Below are 26730 nucleotides of genomic sequence, written 5' to 3'. Positions count from 1 at the left end.
GTAAGCCCTACCCAGTTTCTGAAACCAAAAATGGGCTGGCTACTATGCTTAGATTCCTGCTTTTTCATATAAAGATAGCAAGAGAACGAAGAACATTTATAATAGGAGTAAATTAGAAAGTTGCTTAAAATTATTGCATGCTCTATCTGAATCATAAAAGAAAACATTTGACTTTTGTGTCCCTTTAAGTACGCTTTAATAACATTATTCTTTAACTGACAATTATAATGCTGTTTACAATGTTTAGCTTACAGTGAAGTATACAGGGCAATATTGATCAAAATAAATACATTAAAAAAATAAGAAACGCTACAAAATATTCTGTTAGTTATTTGCTAACGTTGCCTTAAAGTGAATGTAAATTTTGATGCTAAAGTGCCCGGTTTTTAAAACTTTGATTAAAAACAGGGGCACTTTAATTCATCAATATTTTCATTTCACTCCTGTTGTGAAAATAAACTTACTTTTTAATCTTCACAGCAGCTCCAGCTTCCTCCACCTGTTTCAAAGCCTCTTCCTGGGTCTAAAATGAGGTATCTGGCTTCCTCCAATCACAGCAGTGAATCAGACACTGAATCCCCCGGGGGGGAATCTGTGATTGGAGGATGACCTATCAATCATTTCTGACATCAGAAATGGCTTGTGAGACCGGAGGAAGCTGGAGCTGCTGTGAAGTTTAAAAGGTAAGTTTTTTGTCACAACAGGAGTGAAATGTAAATTTTGATGAATTAAAGTGCCCCTGTTTTTAATCAAAGTTTTAAAAACCGGGCACTTAAACATCAAAATTTACATTCACTTTAAATTGTTTTGTGGAATTATAATATTACCTTTGTTCCAAAAACAAAAAAAAGTGTTAAGTAACTGGATAACCTGTATCTCATAACATTTGTACTAACTTACCCTACACATTTCAGAAACAGTATATGTTCACAAAATGCAGGTTGTAGACTGGTTTACAACATTTACAGATGGTACAGGAAACTGTGGCTGGTAGCATAGGTTGCTAGTTTAGGATTATTGATGATATTACATACACCAAGTTGGCTAATTGAAAAAATAAAATCCATGAAATAACTGAGTTACTAAATAAGTTAGCCTGAGAAAACATTATGTATTTTCTACTTCCCCGATATATACGTGATAATATCTAACTTATAATACATATATTTACTATGTCTGTAAAGTCACTGTAAAACAGGTAACCATATTTGTTTTTATAAAACATTAGGATTTCTTAACAATGATCATAAACGCTAAAAAACTGTATTACATTGGATACTCAGTATCTCTTGTCTAGCTGCATACACACGTCCCTCTAGACTTGCACGGAAATAAAGCTTCATCTTGATTGTTCTAGGCAAAGTTCAATAAGAACGGACTTCAAGGAGATCTTCAATGTGACTTTCCACTGCCCTTTTATAGCTATCGCTGTTGGACCTGGGCTTCCGCGTATTCTGTATTCTCCCTTTCCTCTTCCATATTTAGTCCGAAGTGCACAGTGTTAGGACATCAGATAATGTCATACTTGCAATTTTCAATCTACTAAAATGTGCATAAGATTTTAATAATCAGATTGGAATGCAGACTATGCATTGCTCACAGGGACTGTAGCATTCATGGGGAATCCTAAAAAAACAAAACAAAATAAACAAACATAGTTAGTATTTCCTCCAGACACTAAAACATCAGAAATATGTTACTGCTTTGTTCTCTATTCTTGGACTGGTTATAAAAAAAATAAACTTAGAAAAAGTGAAAGTCTCTACAATAAACTAATGCCAGAAGAAAATATTATGCTATACAAAAAACTTGTAGTTTTTCTCTTCTTTTCAGCTGGCATTTAAAAGTATCACATTTAAATAACTTTTCTTATATTGTTTATCACTAAATAAATTATATAAAGTGTATTTGTATAGGAAAAAATACAAACACCATCTGTAATTGTTTCTAAGAAACTGATGCACTTTGAAGGCAACTTAGAATGTATGCTATGTTTAAAGGGACACTAATGTCAAAATTAAACTTTTATGATTCAGATAGAGCATACAGTTTTAAGAGACTTTCCAATTGACTTCCATTATCAAATTTTGCAAAGTCTTTTTATATTCACACTTTCTGAGAATGTGCACAAGTTCAAAGAGTATAGTACATGTACTACTCTGTAATTGGCTGATGGCTGTCACATGATACAGGCGACCAGAAAATGGGGAAAAAAATACATTTGTCAAAAAAGAGCTATTGCTTATTTGAAATTCAAAGTAAGTTCTATTGCCTTGTCTTATTATTGTGAATTTGTTAATTATGCAATTCTACTCTATTTAGTGGCCCTTTAAAGGGACATTATACACTCATTTTTTCTTTGCATAAATGTTTGGTAGATGATCTATTTATATAGCCCATAAAGTTTTATTTTAAAATAAATGTATAGTTTTGCTTATTTTTAAATAACATTGCTCTGATTTTCAGACTCCTAACCAAGCCCCAAAGTTTTATGTGAATACTGTCAGCTACCTTCTCAGCTTGCTGCTGTTTGTGTAAACGGTCTTTTCATATGCAAAAGAAGGGGGAGTGTCTTATTTGCCACTCGCAGTGGGCTTTCCAGCTACCTTTTCAACAGAGCCAAACTGACAGCTTCTAAGTAAGTTTTTAAACAGTTTTATACTGGATTTTTATATCAGTATATGTGCATCTTATTCTTTATAGTAGTGTCTATTACATGCAGTTATATGAAAATGAGTGTATACTGTCCCTTTAAGGGTAGTTTGACGGAACATTTAGACAAATGAAAGTAAAATAATGATCAGGAAAAATATCATCTTTATGCTGCTATTATATTATTGTGTAAACTAAATAAATATTTTCATTATCTAAATGCTGCAATTATTTTAGAGGATACCATTGTTTGCCAAAGTGTAGACACAGTTTTATTTGTTAATAAATTTACAGTAAGTGTTCATATCTAGGGAATAGGGTTTCCCTTCTCTTCTTTCATTAACAATGCTTACTTTGCCCATTAGCAGCTTTGAATGTCTATATTATGAGTTGTTAAAGCGGAAACATGAGAGAAAGGTTTTTATAATCCCAGGAGGATGTAGATTCTCATCACAGTCATTACTCTTTTTAAATAGTTTGTGACATATATGACTTATTTTTGTAGACTTGTAAAATAACCACATCGAGTATGATCTACTTTTGTCGTAGTTTATTCCATAAATTACTGTTTGAGTACTAGACCAATTACAAGTACGCATTGCTGCAATATATAGCAGTATTAAAAGAATTCAAGCAAAAAAAAAAAAATACTAAAAAGTACTAATGCCCCAGCTAAAGGATATACAAAACAAAATGGGTAACAAACTGTTGTTTCTTCCCAGAATACAATTAAGCCAAAATGAAAAAAAGACAGTGAATTGGAGACGTAACCAGTAATCAGTTTTACAATGAATAACAAATGTGAGAACCAGGTTCTACTTGGCCAGACAAAAATATATATTTTTACCTAACCAATAAGGAATCAGAAGAAATAATGGAAGCATGAACATACAAAGGATGGTCATCACCTTTAAAACAAATACATAAGGATCCCTTCTTCCGATACAATACTTGGATATTTTGCATTTTTCCTTTGATGAATAGACTTCCATATTACTAGGGAATTTCCAGAATAAAATTATTCATATGACGATATATCATCTATCTCCTGGAATACTTATTAATAAATTCATTCAATTCGCTAATCAGTTCTGGAGACTGAAAGTGTAAGGTTGAGATCACTCTCAGAATTAATTATGAACAGCTGATGACACAAGAAAACCATTACCCTGATCAATGGAATGTGAACTACATCATATTGTCTGTATCCTGACATGATGTTGGCACAAAAGAAAGATACAAGTTTCCAGAAATATAAAACCTTTTTGGATAATTAGAATGTTACTGGACAACTAATGGTCCCACTTGTATTGAGCTAAACTGACCAGACAGGCTGGTGTAAATAGTGATAAGAATGATAGCATTTCTCTTTTGAGAAAGTACCTTGGGGTTGTAATCCCCAGAAGCCAAAAAGCTCAACTACAGAGGTATCACATAAAATAGCAATAATATCCAGCACTGTCAGCATAAAAGCTATGGTCGTCATTGAACTATGTTGACTAAATGATTATGAAAACTTAACTCTTAGAAAAAACCTTCAAGAATAGAAATTATTTAAAAAGAACTGAGCTGAACTGAACAAGCCAGACCAATCTACCCACCATAGCTCTGAACTGCCTGAATCAAAATGGAAATATGACAGGTCACATGGATACCTTATAGATAAGATAAAAGGATTTTATTTTTATCTTTGGCTGGAGGAGTGAAAATAAACAAGGAAAAAATCATAGAATTAAAAATGTACTGTAGGTAGAATTAAAAGACCTGAGTTAACTGAAATGATGTTGATGTATAGGAATATGAAGGTAAGTTCCCCTAGGACGGTCATTAGCTGACATAGTGACTGAAGCTATTCCACTCTAAAATGTGGAAGCCTAAAATACTAATTTAATAATTCCAATCCCACAAATACATAAACTATAAAGAGGTGTGAATAAAACCTCTGACCCTTTTCCTTTAATGGAACCGGAGAAAGAAAAAAGAACTTAAAGAGGGAGGCTTAACAATGTATATTAAATGGATAAAAAAAAAACAACAACTTTCTATTTTACTTCTATTGTCATATTTTCCTATAAGGTTAGTAGGATTAGTATTTGTAGATAGGAGCTCATTTGCAGTAGTAACTGAGGTCTCATTAAGAAGCAGCAAGCAAGGTACAAGCCCAGAGTTGGAAAGCAATTCAGTGATGCAGATAATATACAGTTCCAAGTCAGGGACACTGAAGCCGAAGGTAACAATAGGGTACAGGTACTGGATATAAATACAGTTCAGAGGTGTAGGCAAGATACAAAATTACTTTGGTAAACAGTGCAGATGTAGTACAATTCAGCTCATGAACACTTTGGTAATATCCAAGGGACAGGCAAGCAACAAACTCAGAAAAGTGCAGAGGATAAAACCGAAGAAGCAACGATAATCCAAGGAACTGGCAAAGGAGAAGACCAGAAACAAAGCTATGTTCCAAAAGGAGGTCACAGATCAAACAGCCAATAGGCTTTTACAGGAAACACACCCAATGTCAGAGCACAGATAACTGGGTGTGGCTGCCTTATATAGCAACCTTATGATAATGATATACACCTAGTAAAAACAAGATTGTGTAGACAATAATCAGGAGCTCTATTATGCAGACTTCCAAATGAGCTGTTCCACAACCAGGTTCTGAACATCTCAAATTTGATAATAGAAGCAGATTGGAAGCTTTTTTTTTTCAAAACAAATTGTACGCTCTGAATCATAAAAGAACATTATTGGTTTCATATCCCTTTAAAGGGATAGGAAAGTCAAAATTAAATTTGCATTTTTCAGATAGAGCATGTAATTTTAAGACACTTTAAATTCACTTCTATTTTCAAATGTGCTTTGTTCTCTTAGTATCTCTTGTTAAAAAAAAGAATACGCACATATCCTACACTAGTTGGAGCTGATTAATGCCTGGGCACATTTGTCTTTTGAGATTGATCTAGATGTGTTCAGTTAGCTGCCAGTAGTGCAATGCTGCTTTTTCAGCAAAAGATACAGAAAGAATAAAGCAAATTTGATAATAGAAGTAAATTGGAAAGCTGTTTAACATTGTATGTTCTATCCAAACCATGGACATTTTGGGGTTTCCTGTCCCTTTAAGTTCAGCATGCCGATCTTTAAAAAAACGTGCTTGTGTGTGTTTCAAAAACCAAGGATAAATTATTTTTACATATACTGATCAAAAAGGTGTGTGTGTGTACATGTGTGTACTGTTATTACCTGGCATCACAATGGCTTGTTGAGATCCTGAGTCAGCGCTTAGAGAAAGCCTCCCACCTTTGGCCAGTCTGTCACACAATAAGGTGACATGCTTCTTTAGTCTGGCCGTATCTTTTGGTATGCTTAGCTGACTAGTTAAATTGAGAGCTTGTTCTTTAGAACTTTTAGACAGACATGTTCGTAACAAATGAGATACTGCAGCATCCACTGACTCTTCCCAACCCTGTATGAAAAAGGAAAAAATAAATAAATACAGATATGACCATATATAAAGCTATGTCTCAAACCTATCAAAAGTCTAAAATTAATTAATTAATTAAGGGAATAGTGCACACAGGCAATAAGTAGCTAACAGTTCATTGCATTTAAACCTGAAGTAGGAAACCTTTTAAAAAAGTTGAGCGCTCTCTTTACCCCACCCCTACTGTCTGATTTATTTGCATGTCTCTTGTTAACATAGCTTTTCTGTAACCACTACTGCAGTGTTGACATTGTAATATAGATGGAGGGTTCACCAAGAAAATGAGTTATTTCAAATGACAAAATAAAGATAAAGGAGTCATTTGTAATCAATTTAATACACTACAGGAAGTAAGTAAAATAGATTATTGAGAACTCAATAAAGGGACAGTAAAGTAAAAATTACACAATTCACAATTCAGATAAAGCATGCAATTTAAACACCTTTCCATTTTACTTTGCTTCATTCTCTTAGTATCCTTTGTTGAGAAGCATGACTATGTAGGATTAGGAGCTGCAATACACTACTGGGAGTTTGCTTGCTGATTGGTAGCTGCACATATTTTTCTCTTGTCATTGGTTCACCTGATGTGTTCAGCTATCTCCCGTTAGTGCATTGCTGGTTCCTTAACAAAGGATAGCAAAACAATGAAGAACATTTGGAAAACATTGGAAAGTTGTTTAAAAACATAATTTATGCTTACCTGATAAATTTATTTCTCTTGTGGTGTATCCAGTCCCCGGATCATCCATTACTTGTGGGATATTCTCATTCCCAACAGGAAGTTGCAAGAGGATCACCCACAGCAGAGCTGTCTATATAGCTCCTCCCCTAACTGCCATATCCAGTCATTCGACCGAAGACAAGCAAGAGAAAGGAGAAACTATAGGGTGCAGTGGTGACTGTAGTTAAAAAGTTAAAAAATACCTGCCTTAAAATGACAGGGCGGGCTGTGGACTGGATACACCACAAGAGAAATAAATTTATCAGGTAAGCATTAATTATGTTTTCTCTTGTAAGGTGTATCCAGTCCACGGATCATCCATTACTTGTGGGATACCAATACAAAGCTAAAGTACACGGATGAAGGGAGGGACAAGGCAGGTACTTAAACGGAAGGTACCACTGCCTGTAAAACCTTTCTCCCAAAAATAGCCTCCGAAGAAGCAAAAGTATCAAATTTATAGAATTTTGAAAAAATATGAAGCGAAGACCAAGTCGCCGCCTTGTAAATCTGTTCAACAGAAGCCACATTTTTAAAGGCCCATGTGGAAGCCACAGCTCTAGTAGAATGAGCTGAAATCCTTTCAGGAGGCTGCTGGCCAGAAGTCTCAAAAGCTAAGCGTATTATACTTCTTAGCCAAAGATATTCTTACTAAATACCACCTTAGGTAAAAACCCAGGTTTGGTACGCAAAACTACCTTATCTGCATGGAAAATCAGATAAGGGGAATCACATTGTAAGGCAGAAAACTCGGAAACTCTACGAGCCGAGGAAATAGCTACAAAAAATAGAACTTTCCAAGATAAAAGCTTGCTATCTATGGAATGAAGAGGTTCAAACGGAACCCCTTGAAGAACTTTAAGAACCAAATTTAAACTCCATGGCGGAGCAACAGGTTTAAATACAGGCTTGATTCCAACTAAAGCCTGACAAAATGCCTGAACGTCTGTAACATCCGCCAGACACTTGTGCAAAAGAATAGACAGAAATCTGTCCCTTTAGGGAACTAGCTGACAATCCTTTTTCCAATCCTTCTTGGAGAAAAGATAATATCCTGGGAATCCTGACTTTACTCCCTGAGTAACCCTTGGATTCACACCAATAAAGATATTTACTCCATATCTTATGATAGATTTTCCTGGTGACAGGCATTCGTGCCTGAATTAAAGTGTCAATGACTGACTCGGAGATGCCACGCTTTGATAAAATCAAGCGTTCAATCTCCAGGCAGTCAGTCTCAGAGAAATTAGATTTGGATGGTTGAAAGGACCCTGAAGTAGAAGGTCCTGTCTCAGAGGCAGAGTCCATGGTGGAAAGGATGACATGTCCACCAGATCTGCATACCAAGTCCTGCGTGGCCACACAGGCGCTATCAAGATCACCGATGCTCTCTCCTGCTTGATTTTGGCAATCAGACGAGGGAGCAGAGGAAACGGTGGAAACACATAAGTCAGGTTGAAGGACCAAGGCGCTGATAGAGCATCTATCAGCGTCGCCTTGGGATCCCTGGACCTGGATCCGTAACAAGGAAGTTTGGCGTTCTGGCAAAACGCCATGAGATCCAGTTCTGGTTTGCCCCAACGATGAATCAATTGTGCAAACACCTCCGGATGGAGTTCCCACTCCCCCGGATGAAAAGTCTGACGACTTAGAAAATCCGCCTCCCAGTACTCTACACCTGGGATATGGATAGCTGATAGGTGGCAAGAGTGAATCTCTGCCCAGCGAATTATTTTTGAGACTTCCAACATCGCTAGGGAACTCCTTGTTCCCCCTTGATGGTTGATGTAAGCCACAGTAAGCCAAGATGTTGTCCGACTGAAATCTTATGAATCTCATTGTCGCTAGCTGAGGCCAAGCCTGAAGAGCGTTGAATATCGCTCTTAGTTCCAGAATGTTTATCGGAAGGGGAGTCTCCTCCTGAGTCCACGATCCCTGAGCCTTCAGGGAGTTCCAGACTGCCCCCCAGCCTAGAAGGCTGGCATCTGTCGTTATGATTGTCCAATCTGGCCTGTGAAAGGTCATACCTTTGGAAAGATGGACCCGAGATAGCCACCAGAGAAGAGAATCTCTGGTCTCTTGATCCAGATTTAGTAGAGGGGACAAATCTGTGTAATCCCCATTCCACTGACTGAGCATGCAGAGTTGCAGCGGTCTGAGATGTAGGCGGGCAAACGGTACTATGTCCATTGCCGCTACCATTAAGCCGATTACTTCCATACACTGAGCCACCGAAGGGCGAGAAGTGGAATAAAGAACACGGCAGGAATTTAGAAGTTTTGATAACCTGGTCTCTGTCAGGTAAATCCTCATTTCTACAGAATCTATTAGAGTTCCCAGAAAGGAGACTCTTGTGAGAGGGGATAGAGAACTCTTTTCTTCATTCACTTTCCACCCATGCGACCTCAGAAATGCCAAAACTATGTCCGTATGAGACTTGGCAATTTGGAAATTTGACGCCTGTATTAGAATGTCGTCTAAATAAAGGGCCACTACTATGCCACGCGGCCTTAGGACCGCCAGAAGTGACCCCAGAACCTTCGTAAAGATTCTTGGGGCTGTAGCTAACCCAAAGGGAAGAGCTACAAACTGGTAATGCCTGTCTAGGAAGGCAAACCTGAGAAACCGATGATGATCTTTGTGTATCAGAATGTGAAGATAAGCATCCTTTAAATCCACTGTAGTCATGTATTGACCCTCCTGGATCATAGGTAGGATGGTACGAATAGTCTCCATCTTGAATGATGGGACCCTGAGAAATTTGTTTAAGATCTTGAGATCTAAGATTGGTCTGAAGGTTCCCTCTTTTTTGGGAACCACAAACAGATTTGAATAGAATCCTTGTCCCTGTTCCTCCTTTGGAACTGGGTGGATCACTCCCATAACTAGGAGGTCTTGAACACAGTGTAAAAATGCCTCTCTCTTTATCTGGTTTGCAGATAATTGTGAAAGGTGAAATCTCCCTTTTGGAGGGGAAGCCTTGAAGTCCAGCAGATATCCCTGGGATACAATTTCCAACGCCCAGGGATTCTGGACAACTCTTGCCCAAGCCTGGGCGAAGAGCGAAAGTCTGCCCCCTACTAGATCCGTTACCGGATCGGGAGCCAATCTTTCATGCTGTCTTAGAGGCAGCAGCAGGCTTTTTGGCCTGCTTACCTTTGTTCCAAGTCTGGTTAGGTCTCCAGACGGACTTGGACTGGGCAAAAGTTCCCTCTTGTGCTGTATTAGAGGAAGTTGATGCCGCACTCGCCTTGAAGTTTCGAAAGGCACGAAAATTAGTCTGTTTGGCCCTTGATTTGGACCTATCCTGAGGAAGGGCATGACCTTTTCCTCCAGTGATATCAGAAATGATCTCCTTCAAACCAGGCCCGAATAGGGTTTGCCCCTTGAAGGGAATATTAAGCAGCTTAGACTTTGAAGTAACGTCAGCTGACCATGATTTAAGCCATAGCGCCCTGGGCGCCTGAATAGCAAAACCAGAATTCTTAGCCGTTAGTTTAGTCAAATGAACAATGGCATCAGAAACAAAAGAATTGGCTAGGGGGGGGGCGGAGCCAGCCATCGAAGAGATAGGACGCAAAAGCCTGGAGCTCCTGCCGATATATAGTTTCAGAGAAGATTACTAATTATACCTAGCTTTTATTGCAGAATTTTATTTATCATTTATGAATGGCAACTCCCATGGCTATATGTGATTGCAGTTTGGAGCGATCGCAGTGACTTTTTCTGACTATAAGCCCTTAAGACGGCCCACGTGGAGGCCTATAGCGACTACAGTGCTATTCGATACTCCTACTAAGGCACTGAGATTTGTCTCCGCGTTCCTGTGGCGTCTCAGAACGCTACCATGGGGGAAATTACTACAATTCTGCTGACCCTTTTGTCAGACTTTGAGAGGGAAATGCTCAAGGTCTTCGACCCTATACATAGAAACACCGAGGGGTTTACTGCACAGAGGGAGGAGACGCATCAGCCTCAAGATACAGAAATGGCTGCGCACTCTAGATCTCCTGAAGCATACTATCCAGGCGACACAGATTTCCTCTGTAAGCGGGACAATTGTCCATCTCAGGCACAGTCACTAAGTCCTTGGAGGGAGGACAAGCCGACCTTAGGGGACATTGGTTGGAAGGATCGCCTATGGCTTACAGCTAGGAAAGATATGACAGATCTGTCTGGTCGTGATAAGTTCCGGGGGAGCGTAGATGCCGCATTTGGAAAATCCGTGAGACCTCTGGATGCTGAGATCCATGTATGGGGAGCGGACCTCAGTTCTGATGGCCATTTAGATGATCCAAGGCACGGCTCCGGGAAGGGCCTACTGTCGGGTGAGAGACCTGTTAGTGTCACATGCAGGGGTCTGGAGAACGACAGTCCACTACAATTGTCTAGGGGCATAGGCTGAAGAGCTGATAAAATGACAGTTCAACAAGCCCACAAACGTTGGCAACGCACTGAAGTGTGAGACTGTGCCATTTACTCATAATTTGATGTCTTTTTGAGACAGAGCTTGACAGTGCCTTTGCTGCTTATGTGGAGACTTTGGTCTTTTATAGGTGTACTTTTACACGTATCTCTGGACATTGATAGAGACTATAACAATATATACATATATGGTTTTGTGAGCCTCTTTCCCTGCGCCCCCCTCAGAGTTCAGACAGTGCAGCCAATAGAGATCTGCTAGTTTATACAAATGTTTTTTTATTTTTATTTTTTTATTTTTTATTTTTTTTTATTTTACAGGATTGTTAGCGTGACTACATCCAGGTCTTATGATATATGATGGCTCGCCAGCCTAATCTGCCTGCACATAATATTGCTTGTTCTATTTTTGACCGGTCAGTTCTGGGCCCCCCCTCTGTGGGGGTGGGGTCCATGATATGCGGGTCTAGATGACTCCTAAGTTTATTATTATACCCTGAAAGTTTAGTTGCTAATTCTCTCCATATACCCGTGTCACCAATCAGCCAATACTGTGTGCAAAAATGTGTGGTTATGTGGGAGTGTAAATCAATGTTTGAGTTACTGCTAGGTCTGAGACATTCCAATATTTGACTATTTATTTTGCTGGGTTGCCTGCGGCAGGGGTGACCTAGTAAAGTTAATACACAGGTACTGTCATAGCTGCACTTTAGGGGATATTACACACACAGCTCTACTAATGTCTCCTAGACCATTAAAATTACGGTGAACAATAGTAGTGTAGAGAGTGCTCCGTCTAAGCTAATTATTACCATAGCTATGGCTTTCCCAGTTGGGAAAGTATAAATTATGCCCTCTATACTACCATTTAAGAGTAATCTAAGGCTAGATATATCTATGCAATTAGCTATGTATCTCTCTCTGTTCCCTATATGCATAGCCAGGGCATATACAATTTAAATGCAGGTGGAGGTTTGAGTGACAATACCCCTACATGTCTGTAAGGCACTATAGGCGTTTATAGTTTACTAAGCATTTTGCCATTATGGTACTCTTATTAGCAATAAATTTAATTCCTTTATAGTTAGAGATGAAGCCTGATAACTTATATTAATTAATATAATATTAACACCTATAGGCTTGCTCGTTTTAATGGGACAAAGGATAAATTTAGATATTGCCATACCAAGCTAGTCAGTACTGTACAGTGTTCTGTTGTTATTGTGTATATTATGGGATTTATTATGTGCTCTATATTCTCTTTTCTATTATATATAGATATACATGTCCAAAATAATCGTATGGATATGCATCTCTACACAGCATTAAGGATGCCCCCACATGTATTCTCAATATGAGCTATATACGTCAGTTGCAGATCCTCTTCTTCAGCTCCGTTTTTTTTTTCAATATATAGCTTACTAGTCCAGCGTAGAGATGCAGGCCCCACATGTAAATCTCTAAAATCCAGTCTAAGTGTGATTTCCCACAGTCGTTTGAGATATGCCCCCTCCTATCCTATTAATCTGCACCATGAGATCTACTGAGTTCTCCATATCCCTTTTCATTTAGCGTCTGTATAGACTTCTTAAAGCTACTTGTAGGGGCATGTATTTCTGTAAAATTTTGAGGATAGCCCCTAACTATCTTTGTTTGGATATTCGTTAGCTATGTTTCATAGGCTAGATGTACATCTCCTGCCTCCATAGTCCTGTTTGACTAGGCTCATGACAATAGTTAGCTGGCTCCAATTCCCCCCTAAGGGTTCTCCCTTAGTATTTGTTTAATAAGTAAACGTAGGAACACAGATTCCATTTAATTTCCCTGATATTCTTTACATGGCTGACACAATATAACGGCTAGTAATATCCCCACCCCTATATTATACTATACTAGTATTACATTCCTCCCTTTTTTTTATATAATATTCCTAGTAGTTAGGGACCCGTGTGTGGTCTCTTTAGCTTATGGAGCGTGTTATATCCTAGGGCTTAGATATGGCCCTTTATGTTTTGTATTTGATCTCCTATAAATCATTCACGAGTCCTTTAATATAGTTATGGATGATAAACCTTTGCTTATATATGTTTCAATTACAGTCCTGATGGCCCAAAAAAGGTCATGTACGTTTTATAGTTAAAAACTCTGAGGCCAGTTTCTATGTCCTTTGACCACATAGGAGTATTATTTAGAATTATTTTGGACTATTAGTCCTTTATTATATATTGTTTTTGAACTGTAAGATCTTATTTGTGATTTTGCTTATGATCTGTCATGCTCCATGTATCGATAGTGATGTATATGTTTGATAATTGTGGTTGCTATGTGTCATATTGTTATATTATTTGCCTCAATAAAAATATTTAAAAAAAAAAAAAAAAAGAATTGGCTAGCTTAAGTGCTCTAAGCTTGTCAAGTATATCATCCAATGGGGTCTCTACCTGTAAAGCCTCTTCCAGAGACTCAAACCAGAAAGCCGAAGCAGCAGTGACTGGGGCAATGCATGCAAGGGGCTGTAGAATAAAACCTTGTTGAATAAACATTTTCTTAAGGTAACCCTCTAACTTTTTATCCATTGGATCTAAGAAAGCACAACTATCCTCGACAGGGATAGTAGTACGCTTAGCTAAGGTAGAAACTTCTCTCTCCACCTTAGGGACCGTTTGCCATAAGTCCCGTGTGGTGGCATCTGTTGGAAACATTTTCTTAAAAATAGGAGGGGGAGAGAACGGCACACCTGGTCTATCCCATTCCTTAGTAATAATTTCTGTAAACCTTTTAGGTATTGGAAAAACATCAGTGCACACCGGCACTGCATAGTATTTATCCAATCTGCACAATTTCTCTGGCACTGCAATTGTATCACAGTCATTCAGAGCAGCTAAAACCTCCCTGAGCAACACGCGGAGGTGTTCAAGCTTAAATTTAAATGTTGACATATCAGAATCAGGTTGAATCCTCTTCCCTGAGTCAGAAAAATCACCCACAGAAAGAAGCTCTCCTTCCTCAGCTTCTGCATATTGTGAGGGGGTATCAGACATAGCTACTAAAGCGTCAGTATGCTCTGTATTTCTTCTAACTCCAGAGCTGTCTCGCTTTCCTCGTAACCCAGGTAGTCTGGATAATACAGCTGACAGTGTATTATCCATGACTGCCGCCATGTCTTGTAAAGTAAACTCCATGGGCGCGCTAGATGTACTTGGCGCCACTTGAGCGTGAGTCCCTTGAGCGGGATTCAAAGGATCTGACACGTGGGGCGAGTTAGTTGGCATAACTTCCCCCTCGTCAGATTCTTCTGGTGATAAATTTTTTAAAGACAGAATATGGTCTTTATTACTTAAAGTGAAATCAGTACATTTGATACACATTCTAAGAGGGGGTTCCACCATGGCTTCTAAACATAATGAACAAGGAGTTTCCTCTATGTCAGACATGTTTAAACAGACTAGCAATGAGACCAGCAAGCTTGGAAAACACTTTAAAGCAAGTTAACAAGCAAAAATAAAAACGGTACTGTGCCTTTAAGAAAAATAAAAAAGGTCAGAATTTGAAAAACAGTGAAAAAAAGCAGTAAATCAAACGAAATTTTTACAGCGTCTATAATAAGCTAACAGAGCATTGCACCCACTTGCAAATGGATGATTAACCCCTTAGTTCAAAAAATGGATCAAAAAAACGATATAGACGTTTTTTAACAGTCACAACAAACTGCCACAGCTCTGCTGTGGCCCTACCTCTCCATACAAACGACTTTGGAAAGCCTAAAAACCCTTCAGAGAGGTCCTATAGCATTCAGGGGACTCCTTCAGGAAAGCTGGATGCCTCCGTCTGTAAAAGTTACTGCGCAATTAAGCGCTAAATTAGGCCCCTCCCACTCATGTCTACACAGTGGGAGGCCTAAGAAAACTGTTTCTAGGCAGATTTAAGCCAGCCATGTGGAAAAAAACTAGGCCCCAATAAAGTTTTATCACCAAAACATATATAAAAACGTTTAAACATTCACAGCAAACGTTTTATATGACAGGAATTGAAAATTCATAAGAGTATTACCTCTGACAGTAAGCATTATACCAGTCGCTATTAAATCACTGTAATCAGGCTTACCTTAAATAAATCTGGTATCAGCAGCATTTTCTAGCATTTACATTCTCTAGAAAAAATTTTAACTGCACATACCTCATAGCAGGATAACCTGCACGCCATTCCCCAGCTGAAGTTACCTCTCTCTTCAGTTATGTGTGAGAACAGCAATGGATCTAAGTTACAACCTGCTAAGATCATCAAAGACCACAGGCAGATTCTTCTTCTATTTTCTGCCTGGGACCAAAATAGTACAACTCCGGTACCATTTAAAAATAACAAACTCTTGAATTGAAGAAAAAACAACTACTTTTCACCACATCTCTCTTACTGCTTCCATGCTTGTCGAGAGTTGCAAGAGAGTGACTGGATATGGCAGTTAGGGGAGGAGCTATATAGACAGCTCTGCTGTGGGTGATCAACTTCCTGTTGGGAATGAGAATATCCCACAAGTAATGGATGATCCGTGGACTGGATACACCTTACAAGAGAAATGATATGCTCTATCTGAATAATGAAAGAAACATTTTGGGTTTTATGTCCCTTTAAAGGGAAGAAAACTTTACACTGTCCCTTTAAATTTTGAAACTATAACATCTGAGTGACCTCTATTAATACAATATAATGAAATATGTTAAAAAGTATAGCATTACCAATATATATATACATATACAGTATACACACAATATATATATATATATATATATATATATATATATATATATATATATATATATATATATATATATATATATATATTAGTATTATTTCAGAACGTATTCCATTAAAAACTATTATTATAAAGAGAGTTATGTTGACATACAATTAACAATACTGAGAGAATGGGAGTTCTCCAATCATTGTTTCCAAACTTTTTCTCCCCCTCTACTGTGTCTCAAACCCCTCCTCATATGTTTACCCTCCTCTCTCTTTCCACAGCCTCACACCTAACATCAGACTCCAGATTTGCAAAGACATTTTACAAGCCTCACACCTAACATCAGACTCCAGATTTGCAAGCACTAGCCCTCCAATCTCTTCCCACCACCACCCACCCTATTGTTTACCTTAATATATACACACACCTTCTAACAGTAATTATGTGCAGCTGTCACTAATAATCCAGGATAGAGAAGCCACTTTAGACTCACAGCCTTTGTACTGACATTTTACCACATTATTTTACACTTTTCCAAACCTCACTTGCTCAGTCACCACACACTCCCCCCCCCATGTCGTCACTCGCTCTCAGTTCACTCTGCCTTATATCAGACATATTTCCTTTCTCCCTTACCATCTGTGTCTATTCCCTCTCCTTTAGATTGTAAGCTTGAGAGCCTTTCTACCTGCAGGCCACTTTGTTTTTTTAAGTGAACTACTACTGATTGTGCTCAAGGGCAAGGCATTCCTCTCCTTTGGTATAACTGAATTATTGCACCTACAACTGTTATTTACCCCTACTGTACTTGTTTGTGTATTACTGTATCCCTGTAATGTTTTTTATTCTTTGTATAGCGCAGCGTAATCTTCTGGCGCTTTGTAAATAAATTATAATAATAATAAAATATCTATTTGTAAATACTTAGAACATATTCCCCTATGTGAAGAACGTTGGAATGTGAAATATTTACAGGAAATACACACTATAACACTTTATTAAATATGAATATTGCATAAATATGAATTTACATGTTTGTGCAATATTTTTATTATTTTATCAGTGTTATCATGATTTTAACTGTACTTTTAAATTTATATTTAAAGTATTTTCTCCCACTTTTTTGTCACGCGTTAACCAGAGCTCTGAAGACAACCCGACGAGTGTAAATCACGATTGCGCTCACGTGTTTGCATTTACTTTTTAAGTTGTAATACGCATGCTCCTTCTGACGCGCAAACAGCGACTATAAACCTGATAAAATTAGTGCACCACTTGTAATCTAGCCCTTTGTGTTTTAATGCATTTAGATACTGTATACAGCAGTGCATTTAGAATTGTGATTTTACAAATTCTGGCTGTACATTGAACATTTTTGTGTAACTTTATAAAAATAGGATTATGTATAATTATGTGTTGCATTTTTTCACTTTTTCTATGTGAAATAAGCCTGTCAGTTCCAGAAAACAGGGCTGGACAGATGAGTTACAGGGAGGGGGGATTGTTGAAAGCTCTCTTATCACTTTTATTATATTCTCTAAACATTTTGCATCTAGAGGGTCTCACTTATTTATCTCACCAGCTCCATGAAGGTGAAGTTTGCTTATAATTCACAATACACTTGTTTAAACGACAGGAAAGTAATGTTCACTAAACTAAAAGTAAATATAAGTTAAATTATAGTGAAGACATTTCTGATTAATTTGTATTTGCTGCAAAACAGAATTTATATCAGTGCCAAGTGCTTCCCTGTTAACCTCACTCTCCCGGTGAAATTCTGTATCCCAGAGAGAATCATTACTTTCTATAGAAGACAGCTCTCACCTCTCTGGGACTTCAAGGTTCCTACTTTTTTCTTAACAAATTAAGCGAGTTCTGCCCCAGTGAAGTCTTACTATAATTTCCTTCTACACTGGAGAGTTTTTGAGAATCTGATCTATATTTGTATAGTTAACACAGGTTGTAAACAAACACAAAACAAAACCTGAAAATGTAGGAGGCTGGTGTTCTGTATTAAAGGGATACTAAACCCAATTTCTTTCTTTCATGCTTCAAAGTTTCTTAAAATTGCCTGCTCTATCTGAATCATGAAAGAAAAAAATTGGGTTCAGTATCTCTTTAATGTTAAATCCTCTTATTTGATTTCTGCAATTTTGTGATTATATCAATGAAACTTATTTCCCTAAAAAAATGCAACATAGCATGGTGTGTATTGGTAAAGTAGTATGTTCTTTGTAACTATCTTTCTCCACAGCACTAAAAATTATACAAAAATTGAACAAGATTTGAAGAAGATTTGAGGCAAGCAGAAAAATATTTTCATTTCAAACACAATTTTTGCTCTTAATATTTTGGGATGTTTTCAGGATTGCTTTTCCTATTAACAGTATCCTGCCTATTCCACAGGCATGTTCACATGCTCATACCTTATCCTTCTTCATAAGCAGTTTGTATAGGCCTCTCTCTCCTTTTTTCTCTCCATACCTTAGCTATCATGAACTATTCTCTATTTTAAAATCTATGTCACTAAACTGCACCCCCTCACAGAAATACCCTTACTGCTATAAATCTCATTCTCACCTACTCTTACTTTTCATCTTGTTGCTATTAGCATCAGGCAACATCTCTTCAAATCCTGGGCCCACCCTCATTCCCACCATTACCCAATCACGCACGCCTTATAGAAACTTTAATAAAAGCAACTCACATAACCTAATTTCCATCCAATGCATCCCATACGCACACACTCTTTTCATTTGTGCACTATGGAACACTCGTTCTGTCTGCAACAAACTTACAACCATTCATGACCTGTTTATATCAAATGCTTTCACCCTTTTAGTAATTACCAAAACATGGCTATCATCTCCTGACACCGTTTCCATTGCTGCTCTCACACATGGTGGTCTCCACTTTAGCCACACCCCAAGGCCAGGTGAGAAACATGGCTGCGGTGTTAAGATCCTGCTCTCCCCCTTCTGCACTTATCAGTACCTACCTCCAATCCCATCTCTCATTCTTCTCCTCCTTTGAAGTCCACTATATTCCCCTGTTCTCCCCCCTCTCCCTCAGAGTGGCAGTCATCTATCGCCCTCCTGGACCGACTTCCCAATTCCTTGACAACTTTGCGGCCTGGCTTCCTCACTTTCTCTCTACAAATATACCAACCCTAATTCTTGGGGACTTTAACATTCCCATTGACAACCCATCTGCCCCTGCTGCCTCTAAACTTCTTTCACTCACATCCTCCTTCAGTCTCTCACAATCCACCCTATTCCCTACTCACCGTGATGGACACTCCATCGACCTGGTATTTTCCTACCTCTGCTCTATACCCGAACTCAACTGCTGCAGTTTTCTCATTTCAGACCATCATCAGTTCACCTATAATATTAATGCTACAGCTAAACACACTTCTTCATTCTGCCCTAATAGAAATATACACGCTGTGGATCCGCTCCAATTTTCAAAAATCATTCAAGATCTCCTCCCTCACACTTCCACTATAACCTGCCCTGATCTCGCTACAGCCCACTATAACAAAATTCTCTCCTCTGCACTAGACACACTTGCCCCTCCCCAACTGTGCAAAACATCAAGTCGTCAGTTACAGCCCTGGCACTCTCAGCAAACATGCTATTTGTAAAAATGCTCCCGTACTACTGAACGTGTCTGGAGGAAAACTCCCTCTGAACCTGATTTCATTGATTATAAGTGTATTCTTCGTTCATACACTTCTGCCCTTCACTTAGCCAAGCAAACCTACTTCTCTTCTCTCATATATACTCTTTCCTCAAACCTTAAATGACTCTTCTCCACCTTTAACTCTCTACTCTACCCACCTGCTCCACCCCCACCCCGTCTGTCTTTAGTGCTCAAGACCTGGCAGACTACTTTTTAAACAAAACATGTACTATCTGAAGCAACATCCCAACACCAACCTGCAATCTTACAACAGGCACAGTTACTTCCTCTGCCACCCTCTGCATCTTCCATCCAGCCACTGAGAATGAAGTTTCTTCTTTACTATCTTCCTCACGCCTCACTACCTGCCAGCTCGACCCTATCCCTTCCCATCTAATACCCTCCCTGTCTTCCACCCTCACTCCTGCTCTTACTTACATCTTTAACCTATCTCTCTCTACCGGTTCATTCCCATCTTCTTTCAAACATGCAAAGGTCACTCCCATACTCAAAAAACCCTCCCTTGACACTAATTCTCCTGAGAACTACCGCCCCATATCACTGCTTCCTCTAGCATCAAAACTCCTCGAAAAACTAGTTTACAATCGCCTAACCTACTTCCTGTCCACCAACTCCTTGCTTGACCCTCTGCAATCTGGATTCCGGCCCAAACACTCAACTGAGACTACCCTTACCAAAGTTACTAACAATCTTATTTCTGCTAAAAGTAATAGCCACTACTCTATACTTATCTTACTTGACTTCTCTGCTGCCTTTGACACAGTTGACCACCCCCTCCTCCAACAGACCCTTAGCTCTTTTGGCACTGCTCTTTCTTGGATTCACTCTTATCTTTCTCACAGGTCTTTTTCTGTGTCATTTGCTGGCAACTCCTCCTCTCCAATGCCTCTGTTTATTGGAGTACCTCAAGGATCTGTTCTGGGTCCTCTACTCTTCTCCATTTATACTTCTTCACTGGGTAAACTTATCAACAGTTACGACTTCAAATATCACCTCTATGCTGATGACACCCAGATCTACCTCTCCACCCCTGCTCTCTTTCCCTCTGTCCTTTCTCATGTCAGAGACTGCTTATCTGGTATTTCTTCCTGGATGGCCTCTCACCACCTAAAGATTAACATGTCCAAGACTGAGCTCCTTCTAATCCCCCTCAAGCTCTGCGCCGACTTCTGACTTTTCTATCCCTGTCAACGGCATCACCATCTCCCCATCGCCCCAAGTTTCCTGCCTCAGAGTTACACTTGACTCAAATCTATCTTTCGTCCCCCACATCCAAACGCTTTCTTAATCCTGACGCAAACACCTACGCAATATTTCCAAAATTCGCCTTTTTCTGAGTGCTAGCACCACAAAGCAAATAATCCACTCCCTTGTTATTTCCCGACTTTACTACTGCAATAAGTTCCTTACTGGCCTTCCTCTTTACCACCTCTCCCCCCTTTAATCCATCCTAAATGCCTCTGCCAGGCTAATCCACTTTTTCCCGTTGCTCTGTATCTGCTGCACCTCTCTGCGAGTCCCTTCATTGGCTCCCCATTCACAGCAGAATTAAATTCAAAATCCTCACTCTTACATACAAAGCTCTCACCAACGCCGCTCCCCACTACCTATCCTCTCTAATCAACAAGTATACTCCAGCCCGCCCACTAAGATACAACAATGACCTGCTCCTTGCTTCTGCGACTATCACCTCCTCTCATGCTAGACTGCAGGACTTCTGTCATGCAGCACCTACCCTCTAGAACACTCTTCCTCATGCTGTCAGGCTTTGCCCTAATCTTTCTTCCTTTAAATGCTCCCTGAAGACTTTTTTGTTCAGAGACACCTACCACCCAACTCAGTAATGAATTAATTTCACTTACCTAACATTTCCCTCATCTAACTCTTCATTAACATCTTTCTCAATCTTGCAGTCCTCACCTCCTGTTTCTCAACCTCTTTACCCTTCTAGATTGTAAATTCCCACATGAATAGGGCTCTAAATTCCTCCTGTATTTGTTTGTAAAATTTTGTCTTGTCTCTTACAAGTTTGATATCATTGTTTTTTTTAATTAATTGTACCCATGGTCAGCGCTGCAGAATATGTTGGCGCTTCATAAATAAAGTATAATAATAATAATAGTTCTGCAAGTAACAGAAGAAAACATTCTGAATTTGAAAGACCTATACATATTGTTATTTATTCTGTGCCATAGATAAGGTTGTAATATTTTAAATAAGCATTTAATTCTGGGGTGACTACAAAAATTGCACAGTAATCCTATAGGGACAATAACACAAAAAAACAGGAATACAGATATTGGGATATAAAATTTAAAAAACGCAACTATGTTATGATGTGGCAAAAGGGAAACAAGAAAAAGCCACATGAATCTATAAGTGTCTAAAGCCAGACATTAACTATAAACTTTTACTTAAAAACAGTGCCAGATAAATTAATACAACAATAACTTTTTTACTAGATGCACCAAAGAAAGTCTTGGAACTTCACATAATCATAATAGGAGCCAGGAATGCATTTTCAGAAATCAACCACTGGCGGGGGTAAATCACACATTTTTTTGTGGGTGAATTGCTAAAATTCATTTAGTGTAGACCATAAAATGTAAAAGAAAAATGAAATGAAAGGTTATCTGGTTTCATGATTGCTGTAAAACTCTGTGTGTACTGTCATAATAATAAGGTGAATAATTTTATATGCCAAGCCGCTAGAATGGAGGCTGTAAATTGTACTAGAGGTGTTCTGAGTGACATCATAAGCCACATGAGAAAGATAATTTATTGGTAAGGTTTTTAACCTTAATATTGAAACATATACTTCTTATCATTGTGTTTAAAGAATAAGCATAGATTTTCTTTGTTGCATTGAAAAAGAGGGCATTTAATATTGTAGAAGTGGGAGATCTGCTTATGAGTCAGCGAGCTATCAAGCCTTAAGGCTACTTGTACTCCCTAATAGTTTCAAAATCAAAATAAAGAGCAAATTACTTTTAATTCCAATTTTTTTTTTATATGTTTAAATAATGCTTTTTTATAAGCATGACAATTTTTCTTTATTTTTTGTCCCTTTAATACCAAGAATACAGTATTGTGAGATGCATTGTGATATTATAGTGTCTCATGTTCTAAGATACTGGCAATTATAATTATAAAGTTGTTATATCTAAATAAAAACAAATATACAAATGTATTAAAATTGTGACACCTGATTTAGGGTCAGATTACAAGTGGAGCCCTAAATATCACTTGCATGCAAGCGATATTAGAGCTCAAATTTGTAATATCATCACATGATAATGTGTGCTGGTATTACAAGTTTATCTCAATGTGAGGAAGCATTGCGCTCACGAGAGCGTGATATGTAGCGCAGCGATAGCCAGCATTTTAAAATATATATGTATATGAATATATACATATATATTTATGTGTTACTGTGTGTATATACACATATTAGCACATAAATATATATGTATGCAATCATATACATATATATTTATTTACATTGCAGTCCATGGGAACAACCTACTCCCACAAATTTTAGAGCCGAAAAGCTGCCTAGTGCAGTTGTTTTTAATTAAAAATAAAAAGCTACATTTTTTAAAATTAAAAACTACAATGCCCTTTATTTTGTTTACATTTGGGGCACTCTTAGAAAATTGCAGTAGCAATAACCAGCCACTTATAATGGCTGGTTAATTATTGTGCTCCCGCAAATGGCTAGCCCATATTGAGTTAAAACCATATTCTCAATTTTGTATTCCATTCTAAACATATATGTTGTGGTCAGGGCTGGCCCTGCCGGCGCTACAATAAGGCAGACAAGGCAAATGCCTAGGGCACCACTGAAGGGGGAGCAAATGTTGAGTGCTCTGGGTAACATGTTAGTGTCACAGCTGATTACCAACACTGCCTAGCAACACAACAATGAGTTAGTATAAGCGTACGCTTAATTTAAGATTTCCTTATCCAGAAAAAAATGTGTGAAGCATACATACAGCATGTGTAGCAGCAGTGGTTAAAAATGCTTTGGGCCTAGGGGCCGAGCTAAGGCGGGTGCTGGGGGTTCAGTTCAGCGCACCTAGGCGCACAGCATGTGATAGGCGGCAGGCCTAGATGTAAAATATTTAGCTATTTAAAATCTGGCTAGGCTTTAGCCGCATGCACTGAAATGCTCACTGTACCCCACCCAAGCGTGTGTGGCTGCAACTAGGTGAGGAGTACAAATACAAGTGTGTCTTGCCTACAGTCAAGCATGATGGTGGGAGTGTTAATGACCCCAAACACACCTATAAGACGACAACTGCTTTGCTAAAGAAGCTGAGGGTATAGGTGATGAACTGGCCAAGCATGTCTCCAGACCTAAACCCTATTGAGCATCTGTGGGGCATCCTCAAACGGAAGGTGGGGGAGCGCAAAGTCTCTAACATCCACCAGCTCTGTGATGTCGTCATGGAGGAGTGGAAGAGGACTCCAGTGGCAACCTGTGAAACTCTAGTGACTTACATGCCCAAGAGGGTTAAGGCAGTGCTGGAAAATAATGGTGGCCACACAAAATATTGACACTTTGGGCCCAATTTGGACATTTCCACTTAGCGGTGTACTCACTTTTGTTGCCAACGGTTTAGACATTAATGGCTGTGTGTTGAGTTATTTTGAGGGGACAGAAAATTTACAATGGTATACAGGCTGTACACTCACTACTTTACATTGTAGCAAAGTGTAATTTCTTCAGTGTTGTCACATGAAAATATATAATAAAAAATGTGAGGGGTGTACTCACTTTTATGGGATACTGTATATATATATATATATATATATATATATATATATATATATATATATATATATATATATTAGTGTTGCAGTGCAATATGAGATGTTTTATTAAAATATAAGACTACAAATAGTGCTAAGGACTCTGCTGGTTCTTGTTTGAGAGGAAGACAGTCACATCGTGCATCACTTAATCAAGCAAGGTGTAGAGCTTACATTGAGTGTATGTATGTATGACTAAGCGTGTGGATGTGTGAGTGTGTGTATGTATGCATATGTGTGTTTGTGTATGTATAAATATGAACATGGGCTACAGATATACAGTATATAACCGCTTAACACATCACTAGAACATTTTGTTAAGAAGCAGTAATAGCTTGGTATATAATTTCTTTACACAAACATTTTTTTTAAATAAATTATGATGAGTAAAAAGATAGGATAAAAACGTTCACTGTGCAGTGATACAAAACAGATCAGTGTTTTGCAAATCCACGCATCTAAACTAGTTATATGATGTTCCCTACATAAAAACAGTGTTTCTGCTGAAGTAGGGGATTTTAGGGTAAGAATATACAAAAAACATAATTTATGCTTACCTGATAAATTTATTTCTCTTGTGATGTATCGAGTCCACGGATTCATCCTTAGTTGTGGGATATTCTCCTCCCCTACAGGAAGTGGCAGAGAGAGCACCCGAAGGCTAGGAAGAAAAAGGAGAAACTATAGGGTGCAGTGGTGACTGAAAGTTTAAAAATAAAAATATATATGCCTTTCTTAATAAACAGGGCGGGCCGTGGACTTGATACATCACAAGAGAAATAAATTTATCAGGTAAGCATAAATTATGTTTTCTCTTGTAAGATGTATTGAGTCCACGGATTCATCCTTACTTGTGGGATACCAATACCAAAGCTTTAGGACACGGATGAAGGGAGGGACAAGACAGGGACCTTAAATGGAAGGCACCACTGCTTGTAGAACCTTTCTCCCAAAAATAGCCTCCAAAGAAGCAAAAGTATCAAATTTGTAAAATTTGGAAAAAGTATGAAACAAAGACCAAGTCGCCGCATTACAAATCTGTTCAACAGAAGCCTCATTTTTAAAAGCCATGTGGAAGCCACAGCTCTAGTAGAATGAGCAGTAATTCTTTCAGGAGACTGTTGGCCAGCAGTCTCATAAGCCAAACGGATGATGCTTTTCAGCCAAAAGGAAAGAGAGGTAGCCGTAGCCTTCTGACCTCTCCGCTTACCAGAATAAACAACAAACAATAAAGATGTTTGACGGAAATCTTTAGTTGCTTGTAAGTAGAACTTTAAAGCACGAACCACATCAAGATTGTGCAACAGACGTTCCTTCTTTGAAGAAGGATTAGGACACAGTAAAGGAACAACAATCTCTTGATTGATATTCTTATAAGAAACAACCTTAGGAAGAAACCCAGGTTTGGTACGCAAAACCACCTTATCTGCATGGAAAATAAGATAAGGGCAATCACACTGTAAAGCATATAGCTCAGAAACTCTTCGAGCCGAAGAGATAGCTACTAAAAACAAAACTTTCCAAGATAGAAGCTTAATATCCATGGAATGCATAGGTTCAAACGGAACCCCTTGAAGAACTTTAAGAACTAAATTTAGGCTCCATGGCGGAGCAACAGGTTTAAATACAGGCTTGATTCTGACCAAAGCCTGACTAAATGCTTGAACGTCTGGGACATCTGCCAGACGTTTGTGTAGAAGAATAGACAAAGCAGATATTTGTCCTTATAAGGAACTAGCTGATAATCCCTTCTCCAAACCTTCTTGGAGAAAAGACAATATTCTAGGAATCCTAATCTTACTCCACGAGTAACCTTTGGATTCACACCAATAAAGATATTTGGGCCAAATCTTATGATAGATCTTCCTGGTGACAGGCTTTCTAGCCTGAATCAGGGTATCAATGACCGACTGTTTAAGGACAACAAAGTTATTTTCTCCCTTCCGTATGTGTACTTGGGTTAAGCTTCACCCCTCACCCTGGACAACAGATGCATAAATACAAATAACGAAGAGGGCGGTTATAGCACCGGTTTTTACTCACGAGTCTATGTCTTTGCTCGATCCTGGGGAAGCAGTACCACCCGTTGGTGGAGTATACGATTCCTCTGGCTGCTCCCCTGTTCAAGCGTACAGGTATCCTCGACTTCGGTGAGACCGTGCAACCACTTCCAGTCAGCATCTGACGTCA

General features: G+C 38.6%; 1 protein-coding gene across 1 annotated transcript in view; it reads right to left on the bottom strand.

The window, feature by feature from the left end:
• Positions 1 to 772: 772 nt before the first annotated feature.
• Positions 773 to 26730, bottom strand: part of BBS9 (Bardet-Biedl syndrome 9) — a 1102055-nt gene continuing 1076097 nt past the window's right edge. The window contains exons 21-22 of the mRNA XM_053714434.1: positions 5896 to 6118; positions 773 to 1626 (exon numbers count right to left, since the gene is read on the bottom strand). Coding sequence (XP_053570409.1) covers positions 1586 to 1626; positions 5896 to 6118 — 264 coding nt within the window. The 3' untranslated portion in view covers positions 773 to 1585. The remainder of the gene's footprint in view (positions 1627 to 5895; positions 6119 to 26730) is intronic.

This window comes from Bombina bombina, chromosome 5 (assembly GCF_027579735.1).
Source record: "Bombina bombina isolate aBomBom1 chromosome 5, aBomBom1.pri, whole genome shotgun sequence".
NCBI lineage: Eukaryota > Metazoa > Chordata > Amphibia > Anura > Bombinatoridae > Bombina > Bombina bombina.
This window is presented reverse-complemented; position numbering and strand designations above follow the sequence as displayed.